We start from the raw sequence: 11636 nt of genomic DNA, 5'->3' as shown, positions 1-11636 counted from the left end.
ATATAAGGGGTGTAACGATACACGTATTCGTATCGAAATTCGGTTCGGTGCGCATGTGTACCAAACAAATACATTGTTTTAACCACTGCATGAGCAGAACTTCATTGGAAACGTCCAGTTTTTTTTATATTGTTACTTTTGATAAGAAACAAAGTCTCATCTTTCAAATGATTTCCTTTTTTTCAGGAAATTCAAACAATAAATGCCGTTTTGGTGCTCACGGCAGATCGCTGTATAAACGCCTCAGTTTAAACGGCAGAGCGATCATCTCTTCCCCTTTACTAGTTTTAACGTGAAATAAACATGAATGAACATCTCACACCTCATTTAATCGCTCAGTGTTTCAACCTTGGAAAGACGGCAATAAAACAGCTTGTAAAAAAATTGTCACACAGCATTTTATTTACCTCAGGAAGTCATCAATATCCAGAGCTCGTTAGTGCGCTATAAATGAAGTCTAGAGAAGAGCATTTCGCGAAATATTAGACTATACTCAATATATTTTACTTTACCTGTTAGTGATGTCTTAATTATTTAATGTTTAAATAAATCTGTTATGAAATGAGTTATGAGAGGCACTGTGTAAATGAATAGTTCAACAACGAATAGAATTTTTATAATTTAGAAGTTAATTTAAAAACTACATTATGTGCAATTTACATGTTTGCATACATTTTGTTGCTTGTTATATTTAAAAAACAAATAGTAATTAAATTTATGTTTGGGCTCTGTTGTTAACTGTAACCTTATAGTAATGTAAAAGGGCTCACTATAGTTTAGAGCAGGGGTCTTCAACTAAGGGTGCTTTCACACCTGTAAATCGGTTGCTTTGTTCCGAAACAGGGATTAAATTTATTACAATGTTGCTTTTTATTCTTGGTGCAGTTCGCTTTCACACAGCAATGTTTCTAAACGGACCAAATTTGTTAATACAAGTCACGCGCGAGTAAACTGTTCTCTCATTGGTCAAAGTTTCACTTATTGTTGTTGTTTTTTTGTAGATGTCGTTATATTAACTTATCACTTTGAGCAGGAGTCCAGGATTCATCGGGAAAACATTTTTTAAATGCACATAACTAGGAAGAAGAGCAGTAAAACGGCATTATAAAATGAAAAAGTATGCTTTGATTTTGAATGGCGAAGATGTGCTCACCCAGACATTCACATGGTTTATTTAGAAGTATTAGCAAAACAACACAGCTAATGCTTTTCACGGAACTTACGTAATTACCCATTATACATTGTGATATAGCCTGGTTCGTTGGTCCGTTAGATCAGATTACTTTCTCACTACAACCGAACCGCTCCAGAGTCCGTTTTCAATCGAGCCGAGACCACCTCGTTCAGGCGATCTCGGACCGATTGTTTTGGCGCGGATCCGAGCGCGATTGCCGTGTTCACATATGCCCAAACGAACCGAGCTAAGCGGGGAAACGTATGGGATTACATCTCTGCCGCAATTCTGCAAAAGTGCGTTTTGCACGCGCGCGAACTGAGTTTTGTGGAGAAAATGTTTGTCTCGCAAAGAAGAAAGTATTTAGAGCGCACGAAAATCAATTTTGCATTTAAAATAAGTTTTTGGATGTGTGCACTCTTTTGCGCGTGCAACGTTTCACTAGCTCGCTCCCTTGATGCCCGCTGCCCTCAGTGCTCTCTAAATGCCAACAGCTCGCTTGCTCAGCACAACCCAGCGTTACAATATGCCATAATTCCAGCCAATCAGAGACGAGGCTGCTAAATTCTGATTGGCTGCCTTGACAACCACTCACAGCATTTCTTGCATTACCACGACAGCAGAAAAGGAAAAATACAGTGCATGCATATTTATTGTGCAAGTTGATATTCTGATCATATTTTTTTCCAAGCACATTTTAATGATTCCAAACGACATCAATCTTAATAACTACTATTACAGAAGTGCAAGGTGTCAGGTTCTCAGAGACTTAGGTTAAGTATAGAATCCTAAAAAATGACCCCTACTTAAGAATAACATACTGAAGTGTAGTAAAATACTTGAAGACGGATTATTTTTTATATATATATATATATAGGCTTTATAGACAGATAAGCTGTTGGCATTTAGAGAGCACTGAGGGCGGGCATCAAGGGAGCAAGCTAGTGAAACTTTGCATGCGCAAAAGAGAACGTCTGCACACATCCAAAAACTTATTTTAAATGCAAAAGTTATTTTTGTGCACTCTAAATACTTTTTTCTTTGCGAAACAAACGTTTTCTCCACAAAACTCAGATCGCGTGAGTGCAAAATGCACTTTTGTGCGCTCAAAATATGATCTTTCGTGCGCAGAATTGTGGCAGATATCTAAGCTTACAGAAATGCACCAGGTTCCGAAACAACAGGCCAGGTGTGAAAGCACCCTAAAATTGCTTGAGGTCCAGCAATGAACCCTCCTCACCAGCCGAGGTCCGGACAATTATATAGGCCTACCTAAAAACATAAATTGATGGTTTTTGGCAGATAAGGGTTTTTGCAGGTTATTTAAGCGTATATTTAAAGACTTTTTAAGACCTGCACAAATAAAATTAAAATGACTGTAAAAAGCATGATTTAGAGTTCAGATACAAATTTTCACAAAATCAAAAAGGTTTTTAGAATGATTAACTTCACATTTCAGCCTTTAAACCATTTTTTTAAGAAAATGGAGGCAAAAGTATCAATTATTTGGCTATATTAATTTAAATAATTATTATCAATCAATTATTATAGCCTATTAATTAAATAACATATAAATATATTTTACTGTCTTGTTTAAATTTTTATAATGCATTATATTCTTGTCGATCCACCAGTTCACATGTACAACTGCGTGTTTGCAGCTTAAAAACATGGGTTGAGTTTCACATTGGTTCGATCAAAAACAGCAGACGGGCTTAATAAAAATGCACATTCATTCTTTGCCAGCAGGAGGCGTTTTTGGAACAGCAGAAATACAGCGGTTTCCCCGGTAACGGCAGCACACAAAGCAGCACAGCACCGGACTTTGAAATGTGCAGTGCTCATATTCAATTAAATCATTCTCTACATGTCTGACCTTAGCAACTGTTAACTGTAGTAACAACCCGTGGCGCCATAGGACCGGTGACAGCTCTACTGAGCTGACCTTGATGTGCTTGATATAAATTTGATCTTGTTAGAAAATAGCGTTTGGCATTTTTTAATTTCATTATGTCAAAAGGCTTCGCGGTCCGGATTCGGACCGGAGTCCGCCAGTTGACGACCCCTGGTTTAGAGCATAAGCCAAGGTAGATTTTAAGCCAAGGTAGATTTTTATCCCAAAGAAAATTTTAATTATAACAGAGTTTATTTAAAGAAAGAGCAATTTGCTTAGTAAACCACTGTAAATTTTGTTTAGTTTTTCCCCCTGCTGTACCAAAACTGTACCGAACCGTGACATCAAAACCGAGGTCCGTACCGAACCGTCATGTTTGTGTACCGTTACACCCCTAATATATATATATATATATATATTTTTTTTTTTCTGACCAGTCAGTAGACTAAGTTACCTCAGAAGCTGCAAGGCTGAATCATATTCCTCTGTCTCCCACAAATTCTTCTCAATGCAAGATACATGGAGTTCTCGTATCTATAAGCACAGTAACAGCATTAGTGCTGAGCATTAAATACTGTCCATTCACTTTATTTAATTGTAAATTCAGCTGAAAAAAAAATTATATATCATTGACCAAATCTAGAAAACAGTGTCACACAGCCACAAAGCAGCATGATCCTATTTATTTTAAATGAATATCCATTTTCGATTGCATAAAGTTAAACATTTCTCAACTTTCTGAAGTCACTGGTCACGCCTACGTCTTGTCGCCAGCAAGTCACATTCACTTGTCACGTTGCCGGCAGTCGCCAGCTCTCCACTGAAAATTATGCAATCATGCTGCTTTGTCAATGTGTGTTTCCAGCAGTGTGACACAGTTTAAGTTTATGCAAACAGGCAGTACAAAACAGCTAGCTGTTCTTCTTTTCTTCTCCTTTGTAATCAAGCAGAGGCTGCATCTGAACAGTCAAAATGACTTTTCCTAAATCATAGTATGTAGAAAACAGTATGTGAAAGGAGTAGTACTTCAGAATTCACAGTATTCATAAAACAATAGGCAAAAAGTGCCAGGATGACCTACTACTTCTGGTGAAATTCTGAAGTAGACACTTTAAAATCACACCCAATGGAGACTTTATTCTTCCATAAGGCCACGGGAGTTGATTTGTGAATGGCAATGAAGTGCCTGAATGGTTTTAACGCACTATGTTTCTATAAGCGTCAGTGTTGTGTTTGTTTGTTTAGGTTTCTCCATGAGAGTCCCACATTCACACAGAGAGGCTACAATTGCCTCAACTATAATGGATTGTTATTTGATAAATATACAAAAGCCTTTGCTTTGAAAAGGTTGGTTACACTTTAGGGGTCATATGATGCTGCTAAAAAGAACATTATTTGGTGTATTTGGTGTAATGAAATGTGTTTATTCGGTTTAAAGTTAAAAAAACACATTATTTTCAACATACTGTACATTATTGTTTCTCCTCTATGCCCCGCCTTCTGAAACGCGTCGATTTTTACAAAGCTCATCGGTCTGAAAAAGCGAGGTGTGCTCTGATTGGCCAGCTATCCAGTGCGTTGTGATTGGCCGAATACCTCAAGCGTGAGACGGAAATGTTACGCCCCTTACATACTGTGTTGATGCCGTGTCCGGCCGGAGCAATGACAGAAAAACATGAAAACCCATTACAAACGAGGCATTTGTCATAGTGAGGTAGATATGTGGGGGCGTGTTCGAACGAGCCGTTTTTGGTAGGTGTGGCTGACTCTTAACTTTTATAAAGAATATCTCTTTGGATTTGAGACTTTAGTCTTTGCAACTTTACAGATCTTCTTTATGCACCAAGAGCTTGTAACACTCCAAAGAGAAAGGAAAAAATGAAATTGCATCATATGACCCCTTTAGGGTTGTCACAGTGTAATTATACATTTAAGTACTGAGCAATATCAACTGAAAACCACACACCTTCTAGGGTTATTATTAGGGTTTGTTTTACAGTTAGTTGCATATAATCATGCATAATTTACTGTTATTATTATTATTATTATAATAATAATTACTCATAACAAGGACCATGTAAAATAGGGTTATCAAAAGGTGTACTTACATGCTTCCCCAGAGGAAACTTGGGCAGTGATGATGTCAAAGAATGCAGACATTGTAGAATGGGATAGTAATTCTTGTGGTATTTGTGGAGGTTTTTCAGTAATTTTTGACATACTTCCTGAAAAGATATAAATCACAAAAAAGATTAGTAATGCTTTTAAACATGGCAACAATATCTATTTTCCCGCATGTTATGTGAGTGTATACGTATTCTCTGTATACGTATACCAGTGTTGTAACACTAATAAATGAAAGATGATTGTATTTCTCCCTTACTTTAAAAGGGATAGTTCACCCAAAAATCCACGTGCCACAGCTGACACAGAACAGCATACGCTGATTGCGTTCAGTGGATATTCTCCAAAATGGCGCTACGGAGACGAATTTTAATAGTCGTAATTTTTTTTCTTTTGTGCACAAAAAGTATTCTCGTAGCTTTGTAAAATTACGGTTGAACCCCTGATGTCACGGATTATTTTACCGATCTCCTTGCTATGTTTCTGGACATTGATAGTGTAAGGATCCTTGCTGTCTATGGGAGGGTCAGAGAGCTTTCAGAATGCATCAAAAATATCTTAATTTGTGTTCCGAAGATGAACGGAGGTCTTACGGATTTAGAACAACATGAGGGTGAGTAATTAATGACAGAATTTTCATTTTTGGGTGAACTAACCCTTTAAAACAAATGCCTAGTTTGTGGTTCATTATTATGTTTAATCCCTCCTTAGTCTATTCTAGTGAAATCTGACTCCTGCTGTATGGAGCAGATAATTTCCATTTATAATTGTAGCATCCATTGTCCAACTGAACTAAATAGTTTTTATTTCTGTAAGCAAAATGACGGCAGTGCAAGAAATGTAATCAGTGCATGTCCGAACACTGTAAAACCAATAACACTGACTACCACGGCAAGTTTAATTTGCTTAATTAAAAATTTGCTTTAATTTCAGCTAAAGCCACAAATTATAAAGGGGATTATACATATGTGCTAAATTTGCATTACTTCCAAGTTTTTCAGCGAGATGGAGATGTAGAACAAGTGACAAACACCACTTTTTTAAAATAAGATTTAAGCAGCAGTTCAGCAGAGAGAAGCTGCTTTATAGTTTCATCACTGCATCCATGCTGCCATTGATATAAATGTTATATTTTAGTTTTTGATCAAAAACTGAGTTTCAGTAACAGAACTGATATTAAACGACACATTCAACAAATATTGTCTGCTTGGATCTCATCTATTGACACATTACATTAAACAATGCATTCAGACTTTTACTTTAAACATGCAGTGCTGAACTTTTTAGCTGATGAGTGATCTTGCATTGATCTTGCAATTTAATAATCAGATAATAACCTTGCTGTCTAACAGGGTTACCAACTGGTTGCCACCTAGAAGACACATGCTTGACCTGATGCAGAGGAAATCTTTTAAGATGAGAATGAACACAAGTATTAGTTACTATGCTAAAAAATTTGCATGCTATAGTAACTTAGCCATTAACATTGCTTTTAGTTAACTGGTTAACCCAAAGCTACATTACAAAGAACTGCCTATGATTAGCATGCTAGTCTGAGCCGATACTGGACAGAATTTGTAAGAGGAATAGAAAAAAGAAAAATAGTGTTTTAGATTTGTGCTATTTGAGTCAATTACATGGACTATTGTGGAATAATAATGTTACCTTGACATGTTCATCATTGGTAAGAAGCCGCACCTGTTCCTGGGGCTCCTGAGTCTCCACATACCTACAAAGACATATGTTCACTTAAGTGTGTAGTTACAGAACTGTTGTGCATCCCTTTACTGGAGTGAACACTGATGTGAATACCTCATGAACGAGGGTAGATGGCGGATTCGTTCAACATTTTGTTTGCTCAATGTCTTGGCAGAAAGCAAGGCCTCTTGTTTTTGGCAGCAAAGCACGCTGAGAGGCTGGCTATTAAAGTGCTCCAACATGGAGAACTGTAAGACAAAGCGTTTCAAATATCCATATTCCTTAAACATTCTCATATCACATCCACCCTCACGTTAATAATGTTTTAGATAACATAATAAATTAATTTGCAACAATCAAAGTACATTATTATTGAAGTCACATGACTGCATCATCCTTTATGCTTGTTACAAGATGCTAGACAGATTTGGCCCAATCTCCAAAATAGAAGTTTTGAAAACTTTGTAGTAATTATTACAGTAGAAAAACTGAATTACTTAGAAACCATATTTCAAATCCAAAATGGCAGATATCACTGAAAATGAGTTTTAATCATCTGTGTCAAAGCACAAATAGCACATGTAGATGAAGTGATACAACTGCCATGTGTCTATTTGTTCCTGAAATTTACTGCAGATAAGATGGGACTTCGGTATCATTTATAACACTCACATATATTAACTGAAGACATAACTTTCAAAATGTAAGTTTTGGCTTCTTTTAGTCTCCATAATAATGAAAGTTGTATGCTTCAATAGCAGAAAGCAACAAAAGCCAAATAAGTAGCAACATTGTCACCAATGTTTGTTTCTCAATAACATACATTCCAAAGCAACATTACACATGCCACAATGAAAGGTCATTTGAAAAAAAAAAGAAAAGAAAAGAAAAGAAAAGAAAAGAAAAGAAAAGAAAAAAAAAAAAACACTTTCCTTTCACAAACACTATATATGTCAGCTCACCTGTAGGCCCTTAACAAAATTCTGAACAGAGAAGTCATGGTAGAGGAAGATGCCAACCAGCACCTGTATCACCCTACTGCTGAGCTTGAATGGGAACTGAGAGTTCAGAATGAGCTATGAAAAACAAACAATGGCATCAGAAGAATATAAAGAACCAAATTATTGTTGATGTTAACTTGCATTACAAATCGCAATGGTTATTTACCTTGTCAAAAACAGAGGCTAAATGCTGAGTACATGAGAGAGAATGAAAGACCTCAATGCAGAGCAACGATGACACCGAGTGGGGAAGCCTGTGCTGGATAGCACTGGGAGACGTGGCAATGCCAAAAATAAAGACAAATGGAAGCTCCTGAGTGTATCGACTGTTAATAAGATAAAAAGATTAAGGATTTTCAGACCATGATTATATCCACTTTTCAAATTCAGGTATGAAACATTATTAGCATTTCCTGAAAAAAAAAAAACAGGATATACCACTGCTTTCAAGCCATGCAAAAGAAAGTTATATTTAAAAAACGAAAATGGGTCATCAATCAACTGAAACCACTTTTGTCTTTACAATGAAAACTGCTTTGCTGAATATAATGGAAGAAATTTACTTGTAAGAAGACATAACCTACAAAAAAATCCATAAAATAAGGAGTCGGAGCTGAATTGATGGCAAGAATTTGAAGAAAGAAAAAACACCTTGCAAGTACTGTAACAATATTGTTCTATCACACTTCACATACTCCTGCACATTTTACTACATAAATCCCACCTGCAAATAAGGATAAACTCCTGTAAAACTTGTGAGTTGAATGCCTCAAAGTCTTTGAAGATCACGACAACAGGCAAACTCTGAGGCAAGTCATTATTTGTCAAGTTTTCTTTCCTTTCTGGAGAAACTTGGGTGCATTTCTGCAAAAGACCAATTATTCTGATTGTTAAAGTAGCTTGGCATACCAAAGTTAAGTAAAAAAAAAACAGCACAGGATCTCTTTCAAATTTCTACTAGAACTTACCAAACACTGTTCGCTTTAAGATTTTAAATCTGAGATGAGCATTTTATTCTACTCGCAACTACAATTACATACAGAACAATTACATTAAAAAGAATATAAATTTACAAAAGAAACATAACCAAAGAGCATCATCTGGAATTTACTTTACCATGGACAAAGCCCCTTTCAGCAAGTAGCACTCCAAAATGTATTCCTTCAAAATATAAACATGCCTTTTTATTGTAAGCAAGCACAGTTTATGATCTCTTGTCTTCTCCTACCTTGGTAACAGTCTTGTACCACTGACATAGAGCACTAATAGTACACGGTGTCTTTTGAAGCAAAGCTGTATCATCTTCCTTTTCTTCATCCAGACACTCCACTTCCCATCAGCTGCTCTAGAACCTTCTGAATCAAGAGCTTCACAGCTGTCAACATTTTTTATATATATATAGAACTGCAGGATTACTGTAAAACATGGTAATATTACATTTTAATGAAAACATGCAAAGGCAAATTATATGCAGATGAGGCTACGCATAAGTCATTGTAAGCTCCATATATGCTTATTTTGCAGAGATAGGAAGAGAATAAAGCTGGTCTATTTAATCTTCCACTGAGATCTACATAAGAGCAAACTCTGCACAGGTACAGATGTACATGTGTTTTAACAAATCTGAAATGTTTCACATCCCAAAAAATACACACCTGCACATTCTTTGGCATGAACAGACACCATAAATGGGGTGACAGAATCCTGAAGGAGATTACACAGACTTCGAAATGTCATGGCATGATCTGGCACATTTACCCCTAGATGACAATAAAAGGTTTTACTGAGGTCAATAATAGACGGAGCTAATAGTTGGGCTATGTTGCATGTACCAATGTTATTTCCATCACAACTCTTCAAATTACTATAGTACTGACATGTGCCCTCAAACCCCACTAGAGAGGCTATCACTTCCTGTGATTACCATAATAAAATTAAGCATGTGCCAATATACAATAATATGATATATCACAATAATGAACATGCACTATATTATTATTATGGGCACTTCAAAATACAGTCAACTATTATTTATTATTCAGAAATCAAAGACTGTAACTGTATTATTTAATAGACCTAACAAAGTACAGTTGTATTTTTTAACTAACGTTAACGTAACTAGTGTAACAAATATAGCCATTTCTCATTGTTAATGTTAGGTAAAGCACTAACCTTAATTCAATTAAGGAGACCTTAATATAAAGTGTTACCTATTGCTATTTATAATTCTTTTGCAATTTAATCTGTTTGAAACATGTTTACTTTAAACATTTAAATGCAAAGAAGCAAAATGTATCGAGTTAAAAAAGTTATTATACTGTTTGTATGTATTATATATATACTGTATATACATATATATATATTAGTATTTTAGTCTGGCAAAAAAAAATTGCAAGCCAATGCCGATTCTATTGCCAAGGTGTGCATATAGGGTTGCTATTGGCACAGCCTGCATGTCATTATTGCACAAGCCCCGGGGGATAAAGCAGTCTATCAAATGTGACCATATATGATTGTGAACATTTTCACAAATCAGGCTTTATTTTAAACAAATGGATTTGCATTAACCCTGACTATTTGTAACTTTTAAACAGGCCAAGGTGATAGTACTTTAAGTTTTCTAAATGTTCAACTCTTGGAGCTATGTGCAATATAAAGAGTTGTGCTGGAAAATAAATAATTACATGAATAAAAAAAATTAAACAGTGATTTCGGACAGGTCAACTGCACCCCTTGAGTTAAAAAAAAAAAAAAAAAAAAACGTTTTAGAAAATCTTTGAATAAGAATCAGGCCATACCCAGCATTAGACCAGCTGTGGGGATTTCACTGGCTCTGTCTCCAGACATCAGATGAGCAGCCGAGGCCATGCTTTTTAATGAACTCTGCAAGACTGTCAAGTACCTTTTTATTCAACGATCTTGTATTACCTGTGAAGATATATATTTATCAAGGAACATAAACGTATTAAACGAACCAAATTAATGAATTAGACAAAGCGGTTGCAGACGCAGAGGAGGATGTACCTCTGTGTTCATTTGAACCGTTTCCTATAATTTCTGACAGATTCTAAAGCGATCGCTGCCGTTATCGTCACTATCATCCACCAAATATCCACCTACATGCAAATAAATAAAACGAAGATGCTCGATAATGATGATAAGTATTTGTAAAGTGATAATAATGATAATAATTACTCACCAACTCCTATATGTCGCTTTCTCTTTTTGGAGGCTGACTTAAAAACAAAACATCCCTGAAAAACACCATCTATAAGTCTGGATATGTGTCATTATGTGTCGGCTATATATGTATCATAAATGTATTAATATAATTATTCTCAACAAATACGATTAATTCAGCCACGTAAGGATTAATGCATGTCTGCTCAATATTACCTTTGACACTGATGAAGTCATTATGTCCTTCCAAAACCAACAGTGAGTGAACAAGCTTCAATAAAACAGTACACCATGCGTTCATGCTACCGCTTTTTTCTTCTTAATATTTTATTTCACAACTTTCAGGTGCATTACCGCCACCTGCTGGGTAGTAGTGTGAGTCTCGTACAACCTTGTTCATTTTAGCTCCTTAATTCTTATTTCTGAATTTAACTGTCTTTTGCAGATACTGCATTGAAAAATTAAATCATTCATCATGTGAACTCCTTAAAGTAAAATGTTTGTCAACTCAAAATTCATCTTAATTTTTAAAGTTGGAAATCAATCACTTTCTTTAATTGTTATT

The 11636-nt window shown here is 35.7% G+C and overlaps 1 protein-coding gene across 1 annotated transcript in view; it reads right to left on the bottom strand.

The window, feature by feature from the left end:
- The window catches only part of LOC107675314 (origin recognition complex subunit 3-like), a 20266-nt gene extending 8872 nt beyond the window's left edge, over positions 1–11394 (bottom strand). Inside the window, 14 exon segments of the mRNA XM_016469615.1 lie at positions 3523–3602; positions 5177–5293; positions 6858–6921; positions 7005–7138; positions 7853–7966; positions 8058–8217; positions 8616–8755; positions 9120–9210; positions 9212–9266; positions 9547–9651; positions 10690–10819; positions 10916–11007; positions 11091–11145; positions 11288–11394. Coding sequence (XP_016325101.1) covers positions 3523–3602; positions 5177–5293; positions 6858–6921; positions 7005–7138; positions 7853–7966; positions 8058–8217; positions 8616–8755; positions 9120–9210; positions 9212–9266; positions 9547–9651; positions 10690–10759 — 1130 coding nt within the window. The 5' untranslated portion in view covers positions 10760–10819; positions 10916–11007; positions 11091–11145; positions 11288–11394.
- Between the last annotated feature and the right edge of the window lie 242 nt (positions 11395–11636).

This window comes from Sinocyclocheilus anshuiensis, unplaced genomic scaffold (genome assembly GCF_001515605.1).
Source record: "Sinocyclocheilus anshuiensis isolate Anshui unplaced genomic scaffold, SAMN03320099.WGS_v1.1 scaffold1900, whole genome shotgun sequence".
Lineage (NCBI taxonomy): Eukaryota > Metazoa > Chordata > Actinopteri > Cypriniformes > Cyprinidae > Sinocyclocheilus > Sinocyclocheilus anshuiensis.
Note: the sequence above shows the minus strand (reverse complement) of the source record. Positions and strands in the feature narration are given on the sequence as shown.